The 13,637-nt window shown below is 45.4% G+C and overlaps 1 protein-coding gene across 1 annotated transcript; it reads right to left on the reverse strand.

Moving 5' to 3' along the window:
- Positions 1 to 1,379: 1,379 nt before the first annotated feature.
- On the reverse strand, positions 1,380 to 12,565 carry LOC134425583 (ras-like protein family member 11A-like). The gene is made up of 4 exons (XM_063170313.1): positions 12,333 to 12,565; positions 10,938 to 10,994; positions 8,651 to 8,733; positions 1,380 to 3,418 (listed from the first exon to the last, which is right to left on the reverse strand). The coding sequence occupies exons 1-4, from the start codon at positions 12,475 to 12,477 to the stop codon at positions 2,951 to 2,953; spliced, it is 753 nt and encodes a 250-aa protein (XP_063026383.1). The 5' UTR covers positions 12,478 to 12,565; the 3' UTR covers positions 1,380 to 2,950.
- Between the last annotated feature and the right edge of the window lie 1,072 nt (positions 12,566 to 13,637).

Consider the following 13,637-nt stretch of genomic DNA (forward strand, 5'->3'; position numbering starts at 1 on the left):
ACTGAGAGGAGAATTTTCTTTGATATCCAAGAATCACCCCACACTCTCAAACCTTTGTTTTCCCTCTCCCCTCTTGACTTTGTGTCAGTACTTTCTCTCTAGAGGGTTAATTTTAAACCTTCAGTAGAATTCATGTTTTCCCCTGGCAGCCTGAAGTTTCTAATTCAGGATCAGGTTCTACATGACTAAACTTTGATCTTGTACAGGATTATTTTTAGGCACTTAATTCTATAGCATTCTTTTCTCCCTGCTTTTTGTGCTGCCCTTCAAGCCTTGCCTCTGGGGCACAGTGAGGTGTCAGGGGCTCAACTGCTGCACCCCAAATAAAAATACTGAGCTTTATTGCCTTCTGTAGATGCTTAGTCCTGGCTTAAAACCAGTATTTGTACTCCTGGTCAATGAACAAAGGAAATACTAAAGTTTCTGTAGCAGAATAAATGTTTGCCACATGTTAGTACCTAAGAGAAGACTTAAATGTTTCAATCTTTTTTGGCTTTAGCCAAAATGTAGATTTTTTTCCCCCCACAGGAATGTGGGAATACTTATTTTCATAAGGAGTATTTCCTTACATAGGGAATATTTCCAAAGCAGGGTATCTTAGGTTGTAAGAAGGGAAAACAATAAATTTTAGTGTAAATAAGGAATATTTAAATATGTGACACATTGAGAAGCCATTTTATTCACTACTCAGGAAGACCTTGCATGTTTTTATTAATCACTAATGAAACTAAAATATTGACAGGTTTGAATTTTGGTGACATTTCTTCCTAAATTAGAAATTATATGAGCTGAAGGAATTGCAAACAAATCAATGTCAGCAAAATGTCTTCAGCAAATTTAGCTCTTGTTATGCAGTACTGGAGTGGCAAAATTGTTAATTGCTATTCAAAACTGGTGATCATTTTTCCAACACAAAAATACTTCCATTTCTGTGTGTCTTGCAAACTGTTCTATTTCTTGTTATTGAAACTTTAGACTCAATATTTGAGCCATTGAATCTCTAGATTCAATATTTGAGTTATTGAATTTCACATTCAATATTTGAGCAGTGCTATTATTAATTTAAAATATTGAAATTCCATGCCATAAATACCAGAGTGCCTGGGATGGTTAATGACACTGCTCAAACACCAAATTTTTAATTAAGCATAAGCCAAAGTAAAAATTCCCTGATATAATTTGAGTCCCTTTTTGGATGATCCAACTTTTCCCCTCCTAATACCACTTGAAACTGAATTTAAAACCAGGTGCAGAGCATTTGTGGGAATGAGAGACTCTTAAATGAATCAGAACACAAGACATTCTCAGATGAGCAGCTGTGGAAAACAATAAATAAAACAGAAAGTGAGCTGGAGATAAGGCAAATCCAGGTGATAAAATCATGGCTAGAACTGTCTAATATAGGGAAATGAAAAACACAAAGTACATTTTAAAGCCCTGAGCTGTACAAATACTCATCAGATTCCATTTGCATTTTTGCTGCTCCTAATGAGGAAAAGGTTGATTTAGCTCAGTCTTGCCAGATGAAGCTGCAGCTGGGAGTGTTTTTCCATATCCATCAAACTCGGGTTTCCCTCCAGTGTCCCTGAGTATAAATCACTGAGCTTGACTTCATTTCATGGTCCTTGAATTGCTCATCTGCTCCCTTGAAGGAGAGCTTGGAGCATCATGAATTTTTCATGCTCCAAGCCTGTTGCTCCCCACCTCAGTGAGAACAGAGTGCTGGGAGCTCCCTGGGCTGCTGTTGGTTCCATAAATCAGTTCCTGGGATGCAGCCCCAAATCCTTGGACGTGCTGAGGCACAACCAGACACTGCCACTGGGACTTGTCCTGACAGGCTGGGATGCTCTGGGAGCTGCTCAGGGAAGCCTGGGTTTAACAACAAACACTCAAACAACAAAATAATCAATTCCCAAAGCCAAAAATTTCAGGCATCATAAAACCTTTTCTTCTTAAAAAAACCCTGGATAACCTAATGGGGTAAATATGTTTTGTGTGAAGGCTTTGCTTCTTGAAAAGTGTTTTGAACTTGAAGTCTAACTAGTTTGGGGGGAAAAAATTAAGAGTTTTAGGTGACCTCCTTGCTCTTGATCAGTGAAGCCCATTTTTTGGCAGGTTTTAAACCACTCTGATCTATTTTTCCCTTTTGCCATGTAAGAAACCTTCAGAAAAATGAGAAATGCCATGGAGAAACTACTGGACATTGTGACATTGGTAAATACAGAATGCTGCCCCAAATTTTGTCCAAATAATCACTTTCAGAAGCAGTCACTGTGCTTTTAAACAAAAATAATCTGAAAAAAATAGTGATTTTTTAAAAATCTCCCTTTAAAGAGACACTGTAAGGCTTAAGTTTGCAAATGAACAAATTTCTCCCCATTGCTCAGAACTTTTTCTTTCAATTAATACTTTTCACTATTTATTCTCTTCATTTAAATGAATTAATTCATTTATTTTCCAGTCTTGCACTGAAGCAGATCTGGTCCATTTTTCTTGCTCAGTACAGCTCCTGTCACTCTCCTCATGCCCTGCTGTAGTTCACTGCCTGTGTTTGGGAACACAACCATCCCCAAGGGAAGTCACATCTCTTAAAAGTAGGATTTCATTATTCTCATTAACAAAACCCACTTTTTAACACCAAGATATTTGACTGCAGCCCTTTCCAAAAAGAAATAAAAAGATAGAATGAATTTGGGACGATTTCTTTTTTTAAACCACAGTTTGGAAATCCTTGCTCCAGAGAGCAAATTCTGCGAGTTCCTCTGCTGAATGAGCAGGGGCTTTTTGAGGAGGATGTGAAGACCAAACAAAAGAGTCTCTCACAGGACCTGAGGGTCTCTCACAGGACTGAGAGTCTCTCCCACATCCTGATGGCTGAATTGATGCCCCTTTTTCCCAGCTTGTTGCCCTTTTACCCAGGGCTCCAGAACACAATCCCTGAGCAGGAACATCAAAGCGTGGTGGCAGATTTGCCTTTGGAAGTCAGAGCCTGCTTCAAACGCCTCTTCAAGTCCTGCATGTTGGGCGACTTGGGCCTGACCAGGTGCAGACCTCTCCTCTTCTCCCCGTTGCAGCTGGAGCTGCTCCTGCTGAGCTCCTGGCACAGCTGCTGGAAGGCCTCGTGCACGCCCTCGCAGCTCTCCCGCGCCGACACCTCGCAGTAGGTGCCGCCCAGCTCGGTGGCCAGCTGCAGCCCCTCCTTGGAGGACACCTGCCTGGCCCTCAGCAGGTCCCCCTTGTTGGCCATGAGCAGCAGGGGGATGTTGGCGTTGGGGTGGATCCTGCGGATGTGCTGGTGCAGCGGGCGCAGCAGGCGGAAGCTCTCGTAGTCCGTGATGGAGAACGCGAAGACGAAGCCGTCGGCCCAGTAGATGGAGCGGTTTATCTGCTCCTGGCAGCAGATGCTGTCTGTGTCATCCTGCAAAACAGCAACGTGGCATGTGCACATCAGGGATCAGCCCCACACAGAGCTGGATTTGAGCATGGGACTGTTTTCCCAGAAACCTCTCTGGAGGTACCAGGGAAATTCCCGCTGTTGGTAGCACTGTGCTGGGCTGTCCAGCCTGGAGAAATGTAGGGGGATAGAATATAAGAAAATAAAGATAGTGGAGAAAGTAATCTCACCCCTAAGGAGTTGTCCAAGCCATCCCACTCCTTTGCCACAGAGACAGGTTTGCTCAATAACAGCTGCTCGTAAGTAGCTTGCTTGGGTTTTGGGAAGGCAAACTTAAATTCATTTTGCTTGGTTTATCTTGCTAGACCATGATGCAAAAGGTACAAGGGTTGATCTTTGCTGTTTATAGCTCAGTTTATTCATTATTATTTCATCTTTCCCTTACAGTACGTACTCTCTATCACACCAATGGTGTCTTTACTATTCCTATACTGGGACTAGTCAATGCTTTAGTTGAGTGTTGAGTGGGCCAGTTATCAAAGATTAGGAACAGCCTGACTTTAACAGGCCACAGCTGTGCCCAGTGAGAAGAAGATGCTATAGAAGAGTGGGGTGGTGTTGAGAAGGGAGCTGGAGTCAGTTGGCTGCTTTGTGAAGAAGAAAGAGTCAGTGCTCTGAGGAGCTGTCCATGAGAAACACCAAGAAGGTATGAAACCTTTGTGATAAGGAGACAACAGTATGGAACCCCTGTGATAAGATGACAACAGAGAAAAGCAGATTCCGGGGGGACCTGGTTGTCACCATTGAGCCAGAAATGACACAAATTCACTCAAAGGCTGGTTTGCAGGACAAGAGCATTTAATGTGAAAAATCCTCTCTTTTAGAGATAGATTTGACACATTCTACTTGATTGGCTAACTAACAAAACATCTTTATCACAAACAGTCCTTGAGAAGAACAGAAAAACTGAGTAGTAAAACAGCACCTGCAGGTTGTTTACACTAACAAGTTATTATTGTTTCTATGACTCCCTAAAAAGCCTCACAAGTCCACTGTGAGAAAACAAACCCCATTTTCTCTCACTCTGACCAGGCTGTTGCATCCACACCTGGTGACTGTAGCCAAGTGTGGGCCAGGCTCTGCTCCCAGGAACAGAACAAGAGGAAACACCTCAAGCTGCACCAGAGGAGGTTTAGGGTGGATATCAGGAGGAGTTTCTCCATGGAAAGGGTGGTAAGGCATTGGCAGGGGCTGCCCAGGGAGGTTTGGAGTCCCCATCCCTGGAGGTGTCCAAGGAATGACTGGATGTGGCACTCAGTGCAAGGTGGGGATCAATCATGGGTTTGACTCATTCTTCCTTTCCAACCTCACTGATTCCATGATTCTCTCATCCCGTACTGCAGGAAAGCAGTAATGTGGAGTGGAGAGGGGTCAGAGCAAAGTGTTTGAAGAGAAAAGCCAAAATAATGCTTTGGAAAGTTAGTTCTGAATTCTCTGGTACCCAACCAGTCAGAAACTCACACTGTTATTGTGGGCAAAACTGTGACAGGCACAGTAAGAGCACTATAAGTCCATCAGGTTTGTCACAGCATGACAAGTGAACAGCTGTCCCCCCAGGTGACTTTTAGGGCTTTTTCCAATTCTTTATTCAATGTCTCCATGGACAGAGGCTCTCACTAACTCTGCTTGGTGAAGCCTGCCAGGTTTATCTGCCTTGCAGGTCTCCAGATAGTCAAAGTTCTTTTGAAAAAAAGCAATTGGTTACCAAGAACCAATGACTGGAACTGAAAATCAGCTGAAGAGGAATTGGTAATTTGTGGAGCTGTTTATATAATTTGGTTTATATAATTTTTTTTTTCTGGTCACACATTTCTTGAGTCCATCACCCCTCCTATTTAGAGCCCCAACAACACCAGCTCTGGGACTACAAAGCTGAGTGCAGCACTGTGGGCCTGAAAAGAGATCAGCTCACTTGTCAGGATGATGTTATTTCCAGCTAATCCTCTCCTCTTTGTTACCCTGCAGGGACAGGGATAGCCCAGCCAGAGAGGGAGATCCCTGCTGCAGTCTGCTTGCTTTGGAAAAGCTGTCACTCCTGTCAATGTTACATTTCTGCAATGTTGCAATTTTTAAAATATCCTTTATTTAAGTTATATTTTATATAACAAGCATATTCTGTGTACAGCTCTTCATGAAGCTGGTAGAAATTGTGTATTTTAAGGAGAGCTCCACATCAAAAATAGAGAGCTCAACTTTTTATTATTGTTGCTAAATTCTATCCAAGAAATTTTCATTAACTTCAGTAAGACTGATAGAAAACACATTCCATTATCTATAATCTATAGAATGCATATCTGCCATTCACATTAATTCTAACAGAATTTAGTGCTCAGCACTCTCCCCAAACAGAGCACTTTTATTTAGACCTAAACATGAATGATGAAGCCTAACTTCAGATGGCAGAGGTAGCAAAGAATGAGTAACACTGATCAGTTTTCTCCTGGTAGATCAGACAGTAAAAGAACTACTGACAAACTCTTCTGTGAGGAGGAGGAAGCAGAATTTCTGAAGGGGCAGAGTGTAAATTAGGCTCAAAGCTTTCCCCAGGAGTTCTGCCAGCCAAGTGCCCTTTGTAAATATTTCATTACTACCCTCAGAGACACTGGCTCATCACACCTTGAGTATGTCTTTGCCAGCTCATAGCTAAATCCTGTGAGCAGTGACATTGGTTATCAGCTGCTCCTATCACTCCTCCCCAAACCCCAAAGCAGAATGATGCAGAGGGATCCTCCCCACAGCCTTGTTGGGAGGGTTAATGAGAGTGAACTCCAGCCAGGCTGGGGCAGCCTGTGGGAAGAAGGGCAATTTGCACTGTTGGGGTCTGGGCTGTAGCCAGTCTGGGGATAATTAGCCACTCTCCATGTCCTGGAAGCCTCTTTTCACCAGCAAAACCCTTTCATGGCAAAAAAAAAAAAAAAAAAAAAAAAAAAAAAACAAACAAAAAAAACCAAACAAACAAAAAAAAAAAAAAACCCAACAAAACTAATTGCAGTGGCAAGCTTTGAGAATGGGTTTGGAGAAGGTGCACATTCAGAGAGCCCTAAAAGCAGAAATTCTCCCTCACTGCAGCTAGGCCCACCCAGCAGTGAGATGGATGGATGGATAATCCCAAGTGGAATGCTTTATTCAGGAAATCAAAGGTTAATGAGCTACTTTTTAAATGGAAATCTCTGCTCCAGAATGAATTTTGAAACACACAGGCCATTGCAGTGTATAGGCCAAGCAGCAATGAATCACCCAACAAAACCACTCATCTGCTTCTGTTTCTCTCTTACAATTTCACATTTCTGGGGGCTTGAATCCTCAGGGTTTCCACATGATTTCCTCCTGGAGCACTGCACTCAGCCTGCAGAGTGCAGGAAACTCTCATCCTTAAGGATTTTAATAAAAAATCCAACCTTTTCTAAATCTTAACTTGTTCTGTCACAGTCCCTCCAATTATTGCAGATTTATTATTTGAAGCAAACAGACATAGGGGGAGATAAGGGTGTCTGTGGGAGATCTTGGAACAGCACAGGCCTTGGACTGGGACAAAGAAAATGAAACTCATTCCTAACTAATTTAAATCATTTCTAACTAAGCAATATCAGCTGTAGGCTTGGCTAAATTTTGTGCAGCTCTGGAGTCACTGAACTGTAGGACACAGCTTTAATTTAAACAGGAAAATAGCATCTCTGTGGTCTGAGAACAGGAGTTCAATTATGCCATGGCACAGAAGAGAGAGGGGATTCCCTTTGTTAAGTGTTTATCAGGCAATCCCAGCAGTGCCCAATCCCCCCCAGCTCCTCTCTGCAGGGCAAGCTGGCCAGGCCTTTGTGCTGGTAAATCCCACTTGAATATTTGGAGAGCTTCCACTGCAGCTTTTGTTTGCCTCTGAGTGTGCAGAGCAGATGAGGGCTCCTGCCCTCTGCTCTGTGCACCCTGCACAGCAGAGTGCGATTGCATCAAAGCTTCCCCTTCAGCCCACTTCCAGGCAGACGAGCTGGAAATGGAACTTTGCAAATTGGAGCTTTGCTTATTCCCTTGTGGGAATTCAGGATGAAGAGTCCCGTGGCACAGAGATGCACAGGTGGCTCTGGGCAGGTAAAACAAGGGTGCAGAGCTGTCCAGGGCAGCCTGACACATGAGGAGAGAGGGTGGTGTTCCCATGCCAACATATTGGCCAAATCTAAGTCTAGTCTGAGGTTAAGGCCACACCTAGAAGCTTAAGCTTGGTGGTACAATGAGAATACCTGATTTAATAATGGAATCTCTGCTATTCTGTAGGTATTATTACTCATGAGACTTCCAGCATTCATGTATCCCCAAATTTCACTACATTTCCTGTTGCTTTGACACTATTTTCATCCTCTTGTTCTGCGTGTGAAGCAGATCTTCAAGGAGAGACAGTATTAATCCTGCTTGGAAAAATATTCCTAGAAAGAGGTTCCTGGTAGAATATTAAATCTAGAATATAATAGAATCATCAAATCATTAAGATTGGAAAAGGTCTTTAATATCACAATAGAATTCTAGAATCCTTAAGATTGGAAAAGGTCTTTATTATCATGATAGAATTATAGAATCATTAAGATTGGAAAAGGTCTTTAATATCACAATACAATTATAGAATCATTAAGATTGGACAAAGTCTTTAATATCATCGAGTCCAACTCTCTAGAGCACTGATAGAAAAAGGAGCGTGATAATTGCTAACACCTTAAAAAAATGAATTAATTACATTTAAAACCAGGGTAAGGAAAGCAGGGCAAAGCACCACAGCTGGAAATGGCAGCTGTTGTGAAGCCTGACCCCTTGGAAAGAAACACTTCTCCAAATCTGAGAGACTTTGGGTGGGGAGGAAGAGACTCTGGGCCTCTGGGCCTCTGGGCAGGTGAGTTTCCTGCCATGCAGGGACAGAAACCACTTGACAGAAAATAAAACAATCAAGCTGTTGGCAAGAGGGAAGCAGATTGTGATTTTACTGCTGTTTAGTAATGTGTTGGTAATAAAATTGGTTTAATTTTGGCTCACTCCTGAAGGAGCCTGATTTAACACTTTCAAGAGCTCATTTTGGTGCAGTTTAAGGTACCTTGATGAGTCTTGGGTTTAAGCCCAGGTGTTTTCCTGCTGCTAAGCAGAGTTAATTACAGATGGAAGTGCTGGCAATAAACATGAGACAGAAGTGTGTGGAAAAGCACAGAGCAGTTGTTTTACCTCCAATGAGACAAAGGGAGTGTCCTGCACCTGCAGAGAGATCTGCTCCCCATCTATGGTGAACTTCCTGGAATACAAAGCACCTGGGGGAGAAGGAAGATGTCAGTCAGGGACTGTACCAGGGAAGCAAAATGACAAAGGAAAGGTAAAATGGGACTGTTGAAATCCAGAGCTCTGAGGTTTAGGATGTGGAGCTGCCTGTAGGAAAGTGCCTGGCCTGGGGTGCTAGTGTGGCTGTTTGCTCAGCAGTGGGGCTGTGTTTGCTGAGTGGGGACGTGTCCTGAAGGCACAGCCAGCCTGGGGGTGGGAAGGGTCACTCAGGATTGAGTCACAGACACAAAGTGGGCACATAAACCCCACTCAGGTTTCCAGTCCATACTGTCAACTTTATATAGAAGTGCAGTTCACTTTTATAATCACAAATGAAGACATCCAGGTGTGGTTGGTGAAAGGAGTGAGTGTTTCCTGATGCATTTTTCTGAATGCCTTTAAAAGGAAGTGCTCCAGTTTTGGGCACAGAATGAGGGATGGTATACAAATCCCCCAGGTGCTCTTGGGGTTTGTGTGATTTAGAGCTTGGTTGAAATCCCCAAAGACTGGACACTTCAAACCTGACTTTGGTTAATCTGGAGGAGCCAGTTCTACCCACCTAGGCCTGATCTAGCTCTGATCTAACCAACCCTATCCTGGGCTTGAACTTTATTTTGTTACTGCAGCTGAGGTAAATGGCAATGAAAATTTAAGTCTTGGTCTTGTGAACTCTCTGTGGTTCAGAGGTGGCTGTCATCCTCATTTTCCTTTAGAATTTAACCAGTCACGTGGGGCTGTGAGGAAATGCTAATCCACAGCTGCTGTGTACAGCCCTTCTGTCCTGCCCCAGCACCATTGTCACTGCTGCCTCCAGAACAATGTCAGATGTGGAGAAATCCACCCACTGGAGAGCAAGGAATTCACATGGACAGGGAGCCCACTAGTGACAGTAATGCCCTCACTTCTGAAAATCAGCTTTGTTTCAAGGAAACAAATGATTTTATTCCAGTGGAAAGGACCCTGAGCTCACAGAGCATTTTCAGCACAAGGAAATTCAGCACTGAATCCCACATTACCATGTTGTGGTTTAATACTGTGAGGGGATCCAGGCCTGGTGGGATTTGGTTTGTGTTTAAAAGCAGCCCTGATTTAAAGCTGTAAAGGTGATTTATGAGAAGACACTGCACCCCAAGACAAGACAACCCACATTCCCATTGCATGAGGCCCTGCAGAACAAAGAGCAGGAGCTGCCAGGCAGTGCCCCTGCTCTGCCCAGGGATGCCTGGCACAAGGACAGGCAGGGCTGAGTGATCCCAAGGGCAGTCACCTGTTCATTATTGCTGGAACATTCACCTCCCCTGCAGCATGGCCACGGGCCTGGGAGCTTAATGGGAAAAGCATGTGGCTCCCAGCACTGCTCTGGCAGCCATCACTGCACAGCTCCCAGCTCTCACTTGATGTACAGCCTCCCAGAGAAGAGGTGACACAAGAAAAGGAGCAAAAGTGCAGCCAAGCATCAGGGTTAACCAGGGTCAGGGAGGGGGAGCTGGGAGGAGGAGCTTCCAGAGTGCATTTCCTCAGATCAAAGGTGCCTTGTGCTGCTCTGTCCTCATCCTGAGCTCAGCAAGCATCTCCAAAGTGAAGCATTTTCTGAATTCTGCCCACTTTCACCCCAAAACTGTGAGGTGGCAAATGTACAGGGTGTGCAGTAGGGGTGAGCATGGGGGTACAGTATTTTCCTGGAACAGTTCACATGAACACACCCTCTGGATTAAACAAGGAATGAATGGTTCCTTTGCCTTTCTTATGGAGAGAAGGTTTCAATTTCAAGGTTTCCCTGGTTTTAATAGCCCCTGAAATAAAGGGAATGCACAGAAAAGGTTCTGAACTGCATTTACACTCCTCAGAATTCCTCTGCCTTCCCTGGGGTTGCAGGGGGAGCAGCATTGGGTTTCCATGGTTTAGCTGATGTGTAAGTTGTTCCTTGAGACTGTGTTTCACTATAGGTATGTCCCCAAGCAAACCTTTTACTCTGATCCCTTTCCATCAACTTGGAGAAAAAAAAAAAAAACAGCTGAAAGGATCATAAATAATGAGCCTTTGATTTATTGCTTTCACAGCTCGAGGCTATTAACTGAAAATATGCACCTTATGGACATCTAACAGCACTTGGCTTCCCTGTAACGTGCAGCAGTCACAAAGCAGACAGGATTTCTTTCCCACTCCCTGCAGGGCTGCTGGGCAGAGCAGAACTCACCAGTGTTGGCTTCATAGTCCCCAATAAATCTCTTCGTGAGGAAGCGCACGACCAGGGCTGCAAAACAAGGACAGAAAGGTAAAGGTGGGTGCTGGGTGAGAGAGAGCCCTGAGCACCCTGCCCAGCTCCTGGGGCATCCCCTGCAGGAGGGAGGCTCACGAGGAACCAGCTTCACCTCTGCATTGCTCACGTGCTGCTCTGCCAGAGCTGCTCTCAGCTCTCAGCTCTCACAGACAAAGATCTGGGGCCAGCCTGGGATACCCAGCACAGAGCTGTGTTGGAAATGAGCCCTGGGATTCAGGAGGTTGTTTCCCTGTGACTGCAGGTAAAACAATCTGTCCTTTGCTCTGAAATAATTTAGAAGAGTAACAAGGCAGCAGACTGCGGCTAATCCAGATTTAAGCGTTTTCTGTCATGCAAGAAGTGAGGCTGATGGATGGAATGGCTCTTTCCAGCCTTAAAACCTCTCACAAAACCCATTAGTGGTATCTAATCACACCCAGCAAACAAACTCCATGTGCTCTGCACCCTTGGGTCATGCTGCAGCACCCTGGCTTCTTATTCACCTTATTCACCTTAACCTGAGCTGCTTTCTTAAACTCTGATAAGAACATTTTCCTTTTTCTGCATAAAACATTTAAATCCCATCATGGCAACAGTAACTTATACTCCTGTGGTGCTTGGATCTCAGTAGATTCCTAGTAACTTGCAACACCACTTAATTAAGAATTAAACAAAATATCTTATTCTGCAAGCAACATTATTTTATAATAGATTTCATTTCAAGCAATAATTTTTCTCACAGTGATACTGGGTCATCCTTTAACATCCTTAAATGAAATTGCCTGTGCAGCTGTCTTTAAGAAACTATTTAAAAATAATATGAAGATGTGGCTGCTTCAAAGCCAAAACAAACATTTTGCTGAATCCCGTGGAACCACAGACGTAATAAATCAATCTGCTTTTCATAATTCCTGAAATCATGGACCAGATATTCAACAATGCTCTCTTTACCCTCTTTTCTTCCCCTCTCCTTTGGACAATAATAAAGACACATCTTGTACACTGTGATTTGTCTGCAGAGCATAAAACACTTACAGAAAGGAGGATAAAAGCCGCCTTTTGGGGTGTGGAAATGTAGCTACAGTTAAATAATTTGCTCAAGAGCAGCTAGAAGCATTTCGGAGTACAAAACTCACTGCTGGCTCATGTTGGCTTCTCACGCATCTACAGCAAATCTCAAAAATTCTCCTATGCCTTTTCTTTAAAATAAAAGAAAAAAGGAAAGAAAAGAAAACAAAGCAAATTGAAATAGTTAAGCTAAATTTCGATAATTTGGGTGTGTCTGGCAGCGAAGGAGCAGGGAAGGAAAGCGGGGCACACACCTGTCCTTACCTGTCTTGCCCACGCCGCTGCCGCCCAGCACCACCAGCTTGATGATTTTGTTGGGCGCGCAGTCCAGCGCAGGGTACTCCGGGATGGGCAGCAGCAGGAAGTTGGTGGAGTACTGAGACATCGTGTGCTCAGGGATGAGGAGCATGCCAGAAGGGATGGCTGCTCGGCCCGGGCTGCGGGAGGAAAGCAGGAGCGCGGCTCCGCGGCGCCCGTCCTCGCCCGGCTCTGCCGGCAGCCAGAAGCGCTCTCATCCCACTGCAGGCGATCTCCCGAGGAATGCGAGAGCGCCCGGCCTCCCTCAGCCAATGCCTCTGCTCAGGCAGCGACTTCGCAGAGCCGAGGGGAACTTTTTGATCAGCCCCCGTGAAAGCTGACTCCGGCAGCCCGCAGCCAATGGCGAGGGCAGCGGGACATTCCTGCCCCGGCCCCGAGCGGGCCGCGCCTGCCGCCCCTCACAGCTCGCCCCTCACAGCCCTCCCTTCACAACTCTCCCCTCACAACTCTCCCCTCACAACTCTCCCCTCACGGCTCTCCCATCACAGCCGTCCCCTCACAGCTCTCCCCTCACGGCTCTCCCCTCACGGCTCTCCCCTCACAGCCCTCCCCTCACGGCTCTCCCATCACAGCCCTCCCCAGGCCTGCTCCGTGCGCTCCCCTGGCCGGCTGCTAAAATCCAGATTTTGGGGCTTTGCAGCCGTCACGGGAGCGCTCGGAGCGCGGTGCGGTCACGGCCGTGCTCAGCTCTAATTCGGCTGTGAATAATCCGGTTCTGCCTGTCCGAGTCCTTCGCCCTTTCCGCGGCCCCAGCCCCGCGCTCTGTTGTTCTCCCTGCGCCCTTCATTGTGTACTGCCCATGAGACCCCGGTCTCCAGGATAATAAACATTTCCATCCCCCTCAGAGCTTTGGGGCAGCTGTGGGATATTCCAAAATCCCAGCTGACATGCCGTGAATCCCCCGGGATACATTTGATCTGCTGCTTTGTGAGTCCTGAAGGGCGGCAGGAACGTGGGGCAGCGTTGGGGTGGGACCCTGCAGGCTCCGCAAAGGGAATTTGGGGCTGCTGACAGACTGGGGCTGGGCGGCTTCCAGAGGGAAGAATGAGGAGAGAATGGCTTCTCTAGGAAAACTGAGTGGGGTTTTAGGGCAGCTGGCAGGGTCTTTGGGCTGACAGCCTGGAAACGAACACTGGCTACAATCAGCTCTCTGGGATAGCGGGGAGGGAAGAACACTGGGGAGGGAGTGACCCAGATAAAGCAGAACTGCATATAATACAAAACAGATGTAAATTAAACTTAAAAAAATAA

The sequence above is a fragment of the Melospiza melodia genome, chromosome 16, assembly GCF_035770615.1.
Source record: "Melospiza melodia melodia isolate bMelMel2 chromosome 16, bMelMel2.pri, whole genome shotgun sequence".
NCBI classification, from domain to species: Eukaryota; Metazoa; Chordata; class Aves; order Passeriformes; family Passerellidae; genus Melospiza; species Melospiza melodia.

What these genes read in the sequence shown, in the direction of transcription:
- LOC134425583 (XM_063170313.1), bottom strand. Translation starts at nt 12,477, where the DNA reads ATGCTCCTCATCCCTGAGCACACGATGTCTCAGTACTCCACCAACTTC. An exon ending in CAGCGGCGTGGGCAAGACAG is followed by an intron (nt 10,995 to 12,332) that starts GTAAGGACAGGT and finishes CTTGTTTTGCAG; the next exon opens with CCCTGGTCGTGCGCTTCCTC. An exon ending in CTCCCTTTGTCTCATTGGAG is followed by an intron (nt 3,419 to 8,650) that starts GTAAAACAACTG and finishes GCTGTTTTGCAG; the next exon opens with GATGACACAGACAGCATCTG.